Genomic DNA, 13,019 nt, shown 5'->3' with positions numbered 1-13,019 from the left:
CGAACGCTGCAGTCTGTTCGTTTCGTATCCCGTCGTTCTCTTCGGCTCTGGTCTCTCGCCTTCTTCTCCTGCGCCTATAAAAGAGAGGTCGCTCCTCTCCAGAAGTGCGCATCAGAAGTTCCTCTCGCCACCGGTTCCTTTCTCTGTGCTGCTGCTACGTTCTTCCTCATCCCGTCTTGCGGCGTGCACCGTTCGTCGGGATAGTAGGCCTCCGAAACTCCATCTCTTCGAGTCCTATACGTGAGAAGGACGATAAGGTTTTTGGGGAGCGCTCAGCGTGACTACTGGCTTCCATCACGGACACCGACGATTTCTTCCCGGGCGACGACTACTTCCCTGACGTCGACCACCTCTCTGGTAACATGGCCAACGACAACGCCAACACCAATCCTGCTGCTGCAACTCAGTACGTACTCATGTTCTTCTTCTTTCAGTTTCTATCGCAACTTTTTTGCTATAGTATCTTTTTTAGGTATGTACCGTGTTTGCTCATCACTTCCTATGGTACCTTGTCTATGTAGAACGGTTATGCATATGTTTTTTTCTAGATCATATATGCACCTGTCTTCTGTCATTTCATCTCTATATTGCATGTCTTCTTCCGTCTTAGTTATGATGGTTAGGTTTATCCTAGCTTTTCTTTTAATAAAATCCTTTGGTAAATTGCTCATATTTCCAACACTCTCCATCGTTATGTATGACAACCAACAAGTTAGTTGTTATCCTAACTAAAAAAACATATTCTATGCATTTAATACTTATCTACAATTAAATGATAAGTATGATTAACATTTGTGATATGATCATCAGTGTGTTGGGGTACAGCTGGTTGTTTGGTCTGTTCAAGTATCATCCATTGTGAGGGAGTACTATGCATTCCTAAAAAAGATGGGTTAATATAGGAAAACAAATCCCATGTAAGCACAATCATATCAAAGACGTATCAGGTAATACCATATGAACTTTGTGCTACATCTCTGGCATAATGTTGCACGAGATTACTCATAGCCGACAATGAAGCTTCATTATGCATGTCTGAGACTGCTGGGTTGCCTGCATCATCTAAAAATAACAAATATGTGACATAACGAGTAAGTTTACTGATATCCCAACAAATTCAATTATATTCCTATAACGAATAATTATGCCACATATTTACCTGAAATCAAATGTAGAACTGGTTGTTCGATCAGTTCAAGTATCACCCGTTTCGAGGGAGTACTATGAATTCCTGCAGGTCACATGCTTGATACATTAGACATGGTGTGCGTGTACAAGTATGTTATGTATGATTGATCACGTAAAATAGTACAACAATGGAAAAATATGATAGCTATATATACACAGCCTTATACGTGGAACGCTGGGGTTGATCTCGTCAACAACGTTAGCTACGGGTGTAATCTGTGGGAGTACTCGCCAAAATTTGTCCCATTCATCAGACCTCTAACACCTCAAGAACTCACTATGTCATTACGAGTATGTGATGGTAATTAACATGAATAGCAATTTCTATAGTTGAACATAGAGGGACATCTAACGCTGGCATTTGTTCTGTTGCCTTGCTGTGTGGATTACCCATATGTACCTATCAATGAACAACACAACAAATCTTACTCATATTTAAGTGTTGTCCATCAAATAAATATTTAGGCAAAACAAAAGGGATCTCCAACATACTGATGTGTGCCTCATGTATAAAATAAGAATGTTGTTGATGCGTGCATCCTGTACAAAATCAACTAAATATGTTTTTAGCTTTTAGTAATATTTTATCCATTCACATATGGGCACTCTACTATCGGTGAACTAAGTCAGTAATTTTTTTTTGAATACTTTTTATTATGATTTCTTACGAAGCTTGTAAATCAAGCAACAATAAGTCGTCCATCAGTCCAGGTTGGCGTTGTCCAATAAGTTGCCAATCATGTCTAACCAGGGGCGGACCTATGTTGAGGTGAGTGGGGGCCTAGGCCCCACTCAAAATTTGAAACTGCAGCAATATTTGCTTGTGGTTTTTGAAAAATATGCTTAAATTCGTTGATTTTTTAAAGAACATGCCCCCACTCAAATAGTTTGCCTCCATTCAAAATATTCTCTAGGTCCGCCACTGTGTCTAACATTTTTCCATTTCTGCAGATTTTATATTGTTGGGTACAACCATGGGGTTGGCTTGCAGAGGTAAAATACTAGCACCTCTCATGCAAACAGAAGCGAAATCTCCATTTTTTGATGTAGTGTATCTGCGTATGCCTTCTCTACTTATTTATATTGCAATAGTATTTTGCAAACTGTATTACCATTATTTATGGGATTGATATTATTTCAAACTTGTTCACAAGTGAGCAATATTTTCTTTTATACTTTTTAGGTGCTATTTCATTGGTAACCTCATGTGATAAGTTAATCTGGTGCTATTTCCTGATCCAAAAATTGCAAATTTTCATGTTGTTATACAATGTTATTGCCATGCATAGTAGAATGTCGGTGCATAGTAGCAGATTACAATTGATAAAATTACAATCTCAGCAAAAATGCGATTTTTTGATTCAGCATACCTGTCGTGTTGATTTGTATGTCCGCGGCAGGCTGGATCCCGGACGCCTCACGGCAGCGGAAAATGGCAGGAGATCGCGGCTCCGAGATCAGCGGTGGCGCGTGAAAACGGCAACGCAGTGGAAAGACGGCGACGCGACACTCAATATAGTACGTCAGTGAAGACGACGACCTTGATCCCGGACGCCTCCTACCAGCGTAAGATGACAGGAGATCGCGGCAGTGCGTGAAGACATTGGCGCATCATGAAGACGTTGGCGCCGTGCTGAGAAGAGGACGGCGGCATGGCGATCCCGTGAAGATGGCAGCGCGAAGACGGGGGCGTGAAGACGGCGAGATGGAGACAACTCCGTATCTAGTATAGGATTAATGGTAGTATGTTTTTTGTGTACTTCTATGGTTTTTTTTTTTGCTTGCATTACACATGAGGGGGTGGGGGAGATGAAATAAAACAGGTTGAAAAAACCTAAAAGCTATTCTATCAAGTGAGAAATTAAGAGCATCTCTAACACCAGCCCTATATAGGGCAGGGATGTATAAAACCTGTTATGTAGGACAGAAAACGATGAAAATCGGTTTCCAATGGCTGCCCTAAATAAGTCACCAGCCAAAAAAAAATTAGGGCACTCCCTAAAATGTAGCAAAGTGATGTAAATTTGGGGCACCGAAGGGGCTGCCCCAAATTCACAATGCCACGCGCGCGCGCAGCCAACTGCCATGCTGAACCTTCCCTGCGGTCGCGCCTCCGCCGTCTCCCCGCATCCTGCCCCATCGGCGATCACTATGCCCGCCATGGACGGCAACAACACACCTCCCCCGACGCTCGTCGACCCTTCCGATGGAAGAACAGCGGCACCCACAGCCCCGGTAGCCCCCACCGCCGCCGTCGCCGCGAACCCTATGCCGCCATCGTCCCGGCCCGAATTTGTGCCGCCTCAACCGGTGGGCGCCGCGGAACCCAACCAGATCCTCGCCGCGAAGCCGCCGGCACCGCCTAGGAGGAAGGCAGCCGCTACGAAGCCGGGGAAGAGAAAGGTTGCTGCCGACGCGAAGGCGGACGCGACGCCAGATGGAAGATCGAAGAGGAAGGTTACGACCCAATGGAAGAAAGGCGGCGAAAGAGAAGATGAAGGGAAAAAAAGGCCGGCGATGATGACATTCAAAAATCTTTGGATGCCTTTATGTCAACTCGCAAGGAGATGAACGAGGAGAGGAAGGCCCTAAAAATTAAGCAAATTGAAGAGCTCAAAGAAGCCGAGCTACGCATGGCGACGGACGAGGAGAGGAGGGCGACGACCGAGGAGAGGAAGGCGGTGACCGAGGAGCTAAATGGGGCGACCCAGGATAGGAATGTGGCCATGGATGAGAGGAAGCTCATGATGGAGGAGTCTCATAAGGCTATGGAGCTCGAGCGTCAACTCATGTTCATGGACAAAACACAATTGATGAGAAACCAAAGGCATATGTGGAGATGTGCCGTGATGAAGTGTTGAGGAAGAAGCAAATGATGGCCGACTACATGGGAGGAGCCATGGGAGGTGGTGGAGTTGGTGGCATGTGGAGCTTTGGAGGTGGCTATGGAGGTGGCTACGGAGGTGCAAACTTTGGAGTTGGCACGAGTGGTGCTACGGTGGCAAGCAACAACACCAACAATGCCTACACCACCAACATCAACATGCCTAATGACAAAATGGAGGAAGAAAAAGAAGCAACCAATGACAAGACCACTGAGGAGTAGTTTATGTTTGTTGTTCATGTTCTCGTTGTTATTTCTATGTTATGAACCATGAGCTATCGTATGTTTGAACTACCGTATGCTTGAACTATGCTATGATTACGTGACATTGTGTTCATGTTGATTCAATCTTTTCTCCTAGAATTTTTTCCTCAATTATGATGTTGTTTCATGCAAAAATGCATAGTTGAGTCATAGTTTGGCCGCAGTCGTGTCCTATATAGGGCGGTCGTTGGAGCAATGTGGTGCCCTATCTTGGTCTGCTAGAAAACCAACAGTCGTTTTGCTGCCCTAAAATAGAAATAGGGTAGCCCTATAACACCTAAAGTGGCTGCCTTATATAGGGCTGCTGTTAGAGATGCTCTAAGAGTAAAGATTGAAGATGCTCTAATTAAAACAAGATGCTTCATCCATCTCCTCTATTCCAAAACCAAACACCAAGAAAGAGAGACAAACCCGACTCGTGTCGTCTCCCCCGCGGGCGACACGGGCGGAAACCCTAGCCGCCGCTACAACTCCCCGACCGGATCTCGCCTCCCCTCGCCGCCGCCGGCAAGCGCCGCCGGGCAAAGCCCGCGCGACTGCGGGGACTTCCTTTCCGCTCGCGAGATCTGGGCAGTGCGGGGCTGCTCGGCTGGGGAGAGCTACGGGGCGCGTCGACCGCGGCGAGCGGGCGTGGACGAGCGTGACAAGCGCCGGTGGGCGCGACGAGTAGGCGCTAGCGGGCGCGGCGAGCGGCGTGCCGTGTAGGCGTCGTGGGCAGCTGCGACTGGTGGGCTCCGTGGCAGCGCGACCACGCGCGTCGCCGTTGGGGGAAGCTGTGGGAGGACGCGGACTCGCGGGATCCCCGCGGTGGGCGGTCCCTGGCTGGGTGTGGCCGTATCTGGTAGGACGAACGGATCTGGCGCCCTGGCGGCTGGGGGGCCCGAGGCGGCTCGGCCAGCGACTTGCTTTCAGCGGGTGCGAGGTGGTTCCACTCGGGTTTGCGGTCCGCGGTGGCGTAGTCTTGAGACGGCCTTCGGGTTGCTATGGCACGACGTCACCGGTGGTGCTCTGACCAGTTCTATGAGGTGCAACAAGTGGCGCCTGTTGCTCCGGTCTGGTGATGGTGTGTTGGAGACGTCGTCCCCGGCATAGGTGCTCGGTTCCTCGACAAAAGTCATGTTCAACTTCGCTCTGAGCGGATGGCGAATGATGTCCTCGGGTATGATTTTTCCTTGTTGAAGGCGCCATCGAGGGGATCCGACACCTCTCCTTGCTCCATGTTCTTGTCTCCCGGTGAAAACTGTATGCAATGATGGCGCCGTGGTGTCATTACTTTGTTGAAAGCTTTGCTTTGGAGAAAAAATGGTGATGGAGCACTTGGTTGGTGGTGGTGCGGTGGTTTTTTGAGCAGACAACGTTTTGGAGTGCGTGGAGCCTTCGGTGGTGCTTCTGTTTTGAGTAGGTTGCTTTGGTCGACGAGGAGAGCAACAAGAGCATCCTTCACATGCAATTAACGTCGGACGAGTTATGTTGGCTTGGCTCGTGGATTGGTGGGGCATAGGTTTTTGCTCTTTCGGACCTATTGTTCCTTTCCGATGTCCTCGATTTTTGCGGATAGGCTCGTGGCTGCCTGGTACAATACGACGGTTGTCGGTGTGCACTCTCGTAGCAGCGAAGGCGCCCGAATGCCCGACCGGCTGTGTTGTGGGGTTTTCGTCTTTCGATGTCTTGTATGTTTTGTGGTGCTCCGGGTCTAGTCCAGCTAAACGTTGTTATGATTTTTCCATGATTTTTCGCAATAAACTCAGCAGACCGTTTTTTTTCTTTCTTCTTTTTTAACACTTGCCTTTATGCCATACATTCCTCATTTAAAGGTGTTCTTGTAATGTGTTCTTCTGATCAATGAATTTGAGAGCTTTCTTGTGGACATTAAGAAAAAAAACAAGATGTTTCGATGGCCATCACCGACTTGGATGAGTAAATTGATAATATGACACACGTTTCCTCGGACTTTGATCCTATGACACATTTTTCTTTTTATTTTATTAGATGACACATCTTTGATAGGCAGCTAGATTAAATGAGACGAATGAAGTTTTTCTTTAATTTCCTAGGTTTGGACCTTCACGTCATATTTTGTAGGACGTTTTTGGCCCTGATCGTTATTTCAGCTGCATGGTTTGATCGTTGAAGAGAAAAACAGTGTAGCATACCATGTTATGATTTCTTGTGCGTGTAGTGATCTTCATGAAATTGATGCCACATGTTGATGAAGTTGATGCTTTTAGACTGAATTATTGTCCTGTGTCTTTTTGTGATATTTTCGTGTGTAATGAAACAAGGACTCACTTTATGCTTTTGAATGCAACTTGTGAGACATGACTCACGTTATGCTTTAAATCAAAATTCATACCTATGAATTATGGATTTCAAGTCTATGGGTACATATATATGCACCTTATTCTGTTGATTTTATGGACTCACATATATATTATTGTGAAATATGAAAATGGTACAAAAATAAAGAAGGATCATGTCAAAAATTGGTGAAACATATGTCAATTTTTTAAACAAAACTACACGTAAGTTCATGCAAAATTATCAAGTGATGGCTACAGTTATAGTATTTTATTGCTGGCCATATGCTACTTCAAACAACAGCAACGAGAAGCTACATCCAACAATAGTCATCATCTACAGCCAATAGTAACAAGCTATCAGCAAAGACCTATAGTCTACAGAGCTGCTCATACGCATGGCATGCTCCGGCAACGGCACGGCCGCGCCAGTGACGGAAAGGAGACAACAAGAGGTGGCGACGCGTCGGGAAGGAGGCATGCAACAGGATCACCTGGGTCTATACGAACAGCTCCGGCAGCGCGAGCGGTGGGGGCGCGCGTTCCGTGCTTCTCGTTCCGTCAGGGACCAGCGACCAAACCATGTAGGTGAAATAACGATCAGGGACAAAAACGTCCTACAAAATATGGCGTGAAAGCCCAAACCTGAAAAATTAGAAAAAAACTTTATTTGTGTCATTTAATCTAGCTATGAATCAAAGATGTGTCATCGAATTAAAAAAAAAGATATGTCATAGGATCAAAGTCCGAAGAAACATGTGTCATATTATCAATTTACTCGACTTGGATTGGAAACCAACGCCATCGGATCCGACGTCCGAGCAGATAGCAAACACGCGTGGGAACTCTGTCCCCTTTCCTTTCCTTTCCAGATCCCAGTTTCCCCATTTTCCTTGAGATCGCCCACTGGCTGTCCCCTTCTCCTCCCGACTCTCCTCCGCGCCAAGCCGCCAACCACCTGTTTGACGCACCGACAAAGCGGCCATGATCCAGCTGATGTTCACGCTGCTGGCCGCCGAGGCAGCGCTGGTGCTCGTGCTGCTCTTCCGCACGCCCGCTCGACGCCTCGCGCTGCTCGCCGTCGACTGCAGCAAGCGCGGCCGCGGGCCCGTGATGGCCCGGACTGTCGCGGCCACCATGCTCGTCGTGCTCGGCTCCAGCGGGTATAGCATCGCCAAGATCCGGCGCCGCGAAGGCGAGTTCGCCCAGCTCACGCCCACAGACCAGGTGCTCGCCAGCCGACACCTCCTCGAGGCCTCGCTCATGGGTATGCCCTTCGTTCTCCTCGTTTGCTCATTGGAGCCATCAGTTTGGAATCCCTCATGTTCCTTTGATATATCTACATGGATTGGTAAATTAGGGGACCAAATAGTTCATCAATGGATTATGGATGGCTTATAAGAGAGTCGCACACGCGAATTTAGGATTCTGTTCAATTTAGGCTGCCTAACAGTACCGACTCATACACATATATGCTTTGAAGCGAGGCAATTAAAAGAAATGCGTGAAAAATGAATTGTCAAGAAATGACAACTGAAGATTATTTGAATTTATATTTGGCATAATTTGGTGTTGGAGATATCGATAACTTGTTATTAGTTATACTTGTGTTACCAAATTCTGTCGCAACAAATTGTTGTTCCCATTGAACAAGCTGGAATTTATTGAAACAGTTCTCCAGATGATGCATATTCCTTTTTCCATGGAGCACAAGGCTTGTAAATGCCTGCAATATACCCAAATGTTTTTTTATTAGGTATATTTGATTGAATATCTTGGGCTTGACTGGACGATTTGAATGTTACATGACATGTCCATGAACTTTTATCAAAACGAATTATATATGTCCTGAATTAAACGTCATGCACCATTCTAGTTTCTATTATAAGATTTTCCTATCAAGGTTTAGGATAGAATCAAATCCTTCTAGTTTCATGTCTGTTAACATATGAAGTAGCTTCTCCTATCAATATATTTATGATCAGTGACCAACTGACCATTTTCTTGGAAGTTAGTTTTTCATCGTTCCCAGAAATGTCATGTTGCAAAGTCGAAGTAATCAACAACCATTGATTCATCATGATTCTACTCGTGTGAAATTGAGTTGTGAATTTCTATTCGGTGATTCATTTGGCAATGTAAATTCAAAGAGAAGTACATATTACTCCCCCGCACCCCTCTTTCCACCTTAACTTGTTATAGGGTTCATTTTGCAACCCTCAACTTTGCTTTGGTTCCAGTTTCACTCTCCCAACTTTAAAACCTGTTCATAATACAACCTTGAAATGGATTGACTTGTTTTAACTCCGGTTTTCTAAACCACGTCATTGGGTTTTTCTCCTATTAGCCACATAGGATCTCTCGTGAAAACTCTCGTGCCCATTCTTAATACATGGAGAGAACGCCGCCGCCCAGGAATTGGACTTGGACGGCTGCCTGCTCACTGCAGCTCTGCTGGAACAGGTACGGGCCAATGGCACCGTTCGGGTAAATCGCCTTCCAACCGTACTTAAGCTGATGTCCTCTGTCCAGGACTGTGATATCATCTATCCGGGGTTGCGTCATTGCCAATGGTGTCGGTCCAGCATCGGCATCAGCGGTCTGAAGACACCACCCATGCCTACGACGCCAACGCTGTCCGTTTAGCTTAACTTCCCCGGCGCCGGCATTACACAACTGCCCTGCCGCGCCATCGGCTAGCTCCGTAGACAGCACGTGGGGGCAGAAGGCGCTACATCGCCATCGACGTGGCAGTAGCAGTAACCCATCATGGGCATCCGGCCATGGAGCAACGACCGCCGGCTACTGGCTACACCGCAGGCGCTGCTAGGTAGGACTTCCGGGACCTCCACCACTACGCCCACAGGCTGCAGAGCGGCAACGTGGACCTGCACACCGTTTCAGCCAGCGGGTTGATGCCGGGGCAGTCGTCTTAGTCGGTGCGATGCGCAACTCAGGGTCAACGCCACTGCCGGAGGATCGTCGACATGGCAAGAGAAGTGCAGGCCCTGGCTACTAACTAACTATAACTAGTACGTACTGATCACTGTGTACGCAGGCAGCACACGACAGTGGGCTAATTTCTCCTAAGTGATGGTGCTCTCTCTGCTAGATGAATCAAGCGAAGTTGAAAAGGGAACGGGCGGAGGATTTTCTTGGAAGATCTTATAAGATGCCTGATAAAACCGGAGTTAATACGTCTCGATCCATTTAGCATTGTTTTATGAGTTTTCAAAGTTGGAGGCGAAAATTGAGCCAAAATAGAAGTGAGGATTGTAAAGTGAACCATAAGATAAGTTTTGGCGGGTAATGTGGGCTTCTCTCATAAATTTATTCGAATTCTGAAATGTTATTTTTTTTGGCTGCATAATGCAACCACTTATCCACATTATAAAAGTGGAACAAACAGTTTGGGACATTTTTGCTCGGAGACGTAGTGATATGAGTAGTATTGACGCCAAATATCTCTATAAATAATTGTTTTTCCATCTGTGAATAAGTTGCTTGCCCATTCCAATATTCCGACCTGACACTAGCATGCAATAAAGTTATGGGTTTAATACTTCCAAACCATTATTCAAGTTATATCAATCATGCTGAAGTCAAATGTGGCCTTCTCAGAATGAGTTGTATATTTTCTGTATAATGAATAGTGTTCCAGAAAATTTTGTTGAACAGTGTCTCAAAATCTCTAATAATCTTTCAGGTGGACTGAATCTTGCCGTGTTTCTTGTTTTCCAGGATACTCTCTGTTTCTTGGGCTAATTATTGATCGGCTGCATCACTATATCAGGCAATTACGGGCGATGAAGAAAAACATGGAGGCTGTGACAAAGCAGAGCAGGGTCTTGGAAGAAACAAAACTCGGGGACTCTGAGGAAATTCAAAGATATCAGAAAAAGATTGACAGTTTGAATGAGCAGGTGCAAGCACTCAAACACCAGTCAGAATCTCAAACAGAGGAGCTAAAAACTGCTGAAATTAATAATTTGGCTTTACGGAAACAATCTGAAGGTTTGCTTACTGAGTATGAGCGTCTAATTGCCGAGAACGAGGAATTGAGAAATAAGCTGCAAACAATGGAAATCCGCTTCTCCCGTTCTGACAGCAAGAAGAATACATAGTGAAGTGTGCGTTTTACCTGTTGAACGTCGGCTACTGTAAATTTTTGTCATATAATGTTATTCTGTGCATACTTATAGACGTACTCTCATTGTCAGATCGAAAGAACATAATATGTCTGCTTGGTGTAATGTTTTGAGTCGAAACGGATGGCTAATCATGTAATCCCAGTCATTTACCCGATGAGCAGAAAATGTACTATATACGCAGGTCTTTTTTGATATTTCGGAAATAATATTATTTCCTGCCAGTCCATTCACAGATTGTCTCTTCATTTATCTATCTATTCTGTCTCATTTTAAGTTTTGTTGGTACGTGAACACATGTCACCGTGTTGCTCACGGTAATATTTTTCAAATGCAGTATTTTGACTCCTGAAATTGCATGCAGTATTTTGACTCCTGAAATTGCATACAACGTCATTTAGTTTAAGGTTGAAATCCTCAATGTCTAAGAGCATCTACAACCACACTTGTTAAATTTGCCCCGCCCCCCTCTCAATGTCTAAGAGCATCTACAACCACACTTGTTAAATTTGCGCCCCTTCCCCCTCCCCTATACGTCCACGAACGAGTATGGATGCATCGGCGGATAGCATAACACCCTCTATATGTCCTCATCTGCAATAGTCTCCTTCATTTCTCACCCCTTAAATACATGCACATAGATCATGGTAGAAACAAAGAGCACACATATACTACACGTTTAAGGCACCATTTAAAGTAAAATTGGTACACAACTCACACACTCTCCCCTTCTATATATCCTAGTGGGCCGGCCCAACTAAGGCACAACGGGGAAGCTCCCTCGCATTCCCTTTTTTTTTAAGCTTTCTTTGGGGCATTTTGGAAAGCTTCTGGCTATTTTATTTTCTTTGTTTGTTTTTTCTTCCTTTTCTTTTCCCCTTTGCAGTTTTTTTAAATACACGAACTTTGTAAAAAAATGTGTTCAAATTCGTAAACATTGATTTTTGAATTTTCTCCCTCAAAATTTGTCTTTTGTTTTCAAATTAGTAAAGTATTTTCCTCCAATTCATGATATTTTCAGAAAATCCATGGAATTCATAAACTTTTTCAAATTCATGAACAATTTGGAATGCGCAAACTTTTTGTAATCTATGAACTGCTTTGAACACATGAACTTATTTAAAAAGTCGACGGTCAATGTGAAATCAGCAAGCCAGATCAAAGATCAACGCATCTAGCCCATCATCAATGGTTCAGGTCAAACGTCAACACCAGAATCGCAAAAGATAAACAAATCTCAACAATGTGCACCGAAGCGACCCGAGTGAGCCATCTCCACCTGCTCGCGTTGGTGGACCGACCCAACACAAAGCAACATGAGCATCTGTTTCTCTTATTGATGCTTACTAGCAAAAGAGTCCGTGCATTGTAACAGAAAAGAAAATAACACACGCTCTAAACGTAATATATTTTCACATGGCATCATATCTGTGTTGCCGACGATGGCCTTAGTGCTCACACAACGAAAACGTGTTTGAATGTACAGTCATTCGAAATAAGATGAGAAATATGTTGTTTCTCCCCACGAGGTTTTCTAAAGGTGTGCATGTGTGGTTAACGATGTTTTCTTTCCTCTTAATTTAGTTTTAATTTAATGGATGTTTATTGCAATTCATATCGTCATCGGAAATAAAGAAAAAAAGGACCGTGCACTACAGATTAAGTTTGCACAAAAAATAATATTTAAGAAGTATTCAACAGTTAAAAATAACATCCTATTTAGATTCTACACATTTTTTTAATCAAATTTCATATATAACATGTTAGAATTGGAGTTACGGTTTAAAAGATATGGATAATTTTATTTTAGATAAAATATGGATTGATTAACTGGAAAGTTTTTTTTTGTTAAAACGAAAAAAAAACCGTTTCGGCTGACTTAAATCCGTACTGCGAGTTGATTACGTGAAACATCAGGGGGTTTTCTGAAAAATACAAAAAAAATTCGTTTTCTTACTTAAATCTGGACTGCGGGTTGATTACCTGAAATATCAGGTTTTTTTGTAAAATGCAAAAAACGATTCGTTTTCTGACTTAAATCCGGACTGCCGGTTGATTTCAGGAAACGTCAGGGGCTTTTTTGTAAAAGTGACACGACGGACGACAGAAGCGATCGACGCTTTATTATTAGGGAGAGAAAGGTGCCACATATGATTTTCTCAAAAAAAAAGATGTCACATAGGAGGTCTCTAGGGTTTGGTCCGGGATGAGGTATATGTGTGGACGAGACGGGTCAGC

General features: G+C 44.5%; 1 protein-coding gene and 1 long non-coding RNA gene across 2 annotated transcripts; one reads left to right on the top strand and one right to left on the bottom strand.

Annotated features, from left to right (window-relative positions):
• Positions 1-746: 746 nt before the first annotated feature.
• On the bottom strand, positions 747-5,628 carry LOC123441696. The gene is made up of 3 exons (XR_006630448.1): positions 4,748-5,628; positions 1,160-1,231; positions 747-1,062 (listed from the first exon to the last, which is right to left on the bottom strand). It is a non-coding gene; the product is annotated as an uncharacterized LOC123441696 (long non-coding RNA).
• Positions 5,629-7,476: 1,848 nt separating this feature from the next.
• On the top strand, positions 7,477-11,010 carry LOC123441686. The gene is made up of 2 exons (XM_045117986.1): positions 7,477-7,900; positions 10,375-11,010. Exons 1-2 carry the CDS (start codon positions 7,618-7,620, stop codon positions 10,755-10,757), a joined length of 666 nt encoding a protein of 221 aa, XP_044973921.1. The 5' UTR covers positions 7,477-7,617; the 3' UTR covers positions 10,758-11,010.
• Positions 11,011-13,019: the final 2,009 nt, after the last annotated feature.

This window comes from Hordeum vulgare, chromosome 1H, assembly GCF_904849725.1.
Source record: "Hordeum vulgare subsp. vulgare chromosome 1H, MorexV3_pseudomolecules_assembly, whole genome shotgun sequence".
NCBI lineage: Eukaryota > Viridiplantae > Streptophyta > Magnoliopsida > Poales > Poaceae > Hordeum > Hordeum vulgare.
This window is presented reverse-complemented; position numbering and strand designations above follow the sequence as displayed.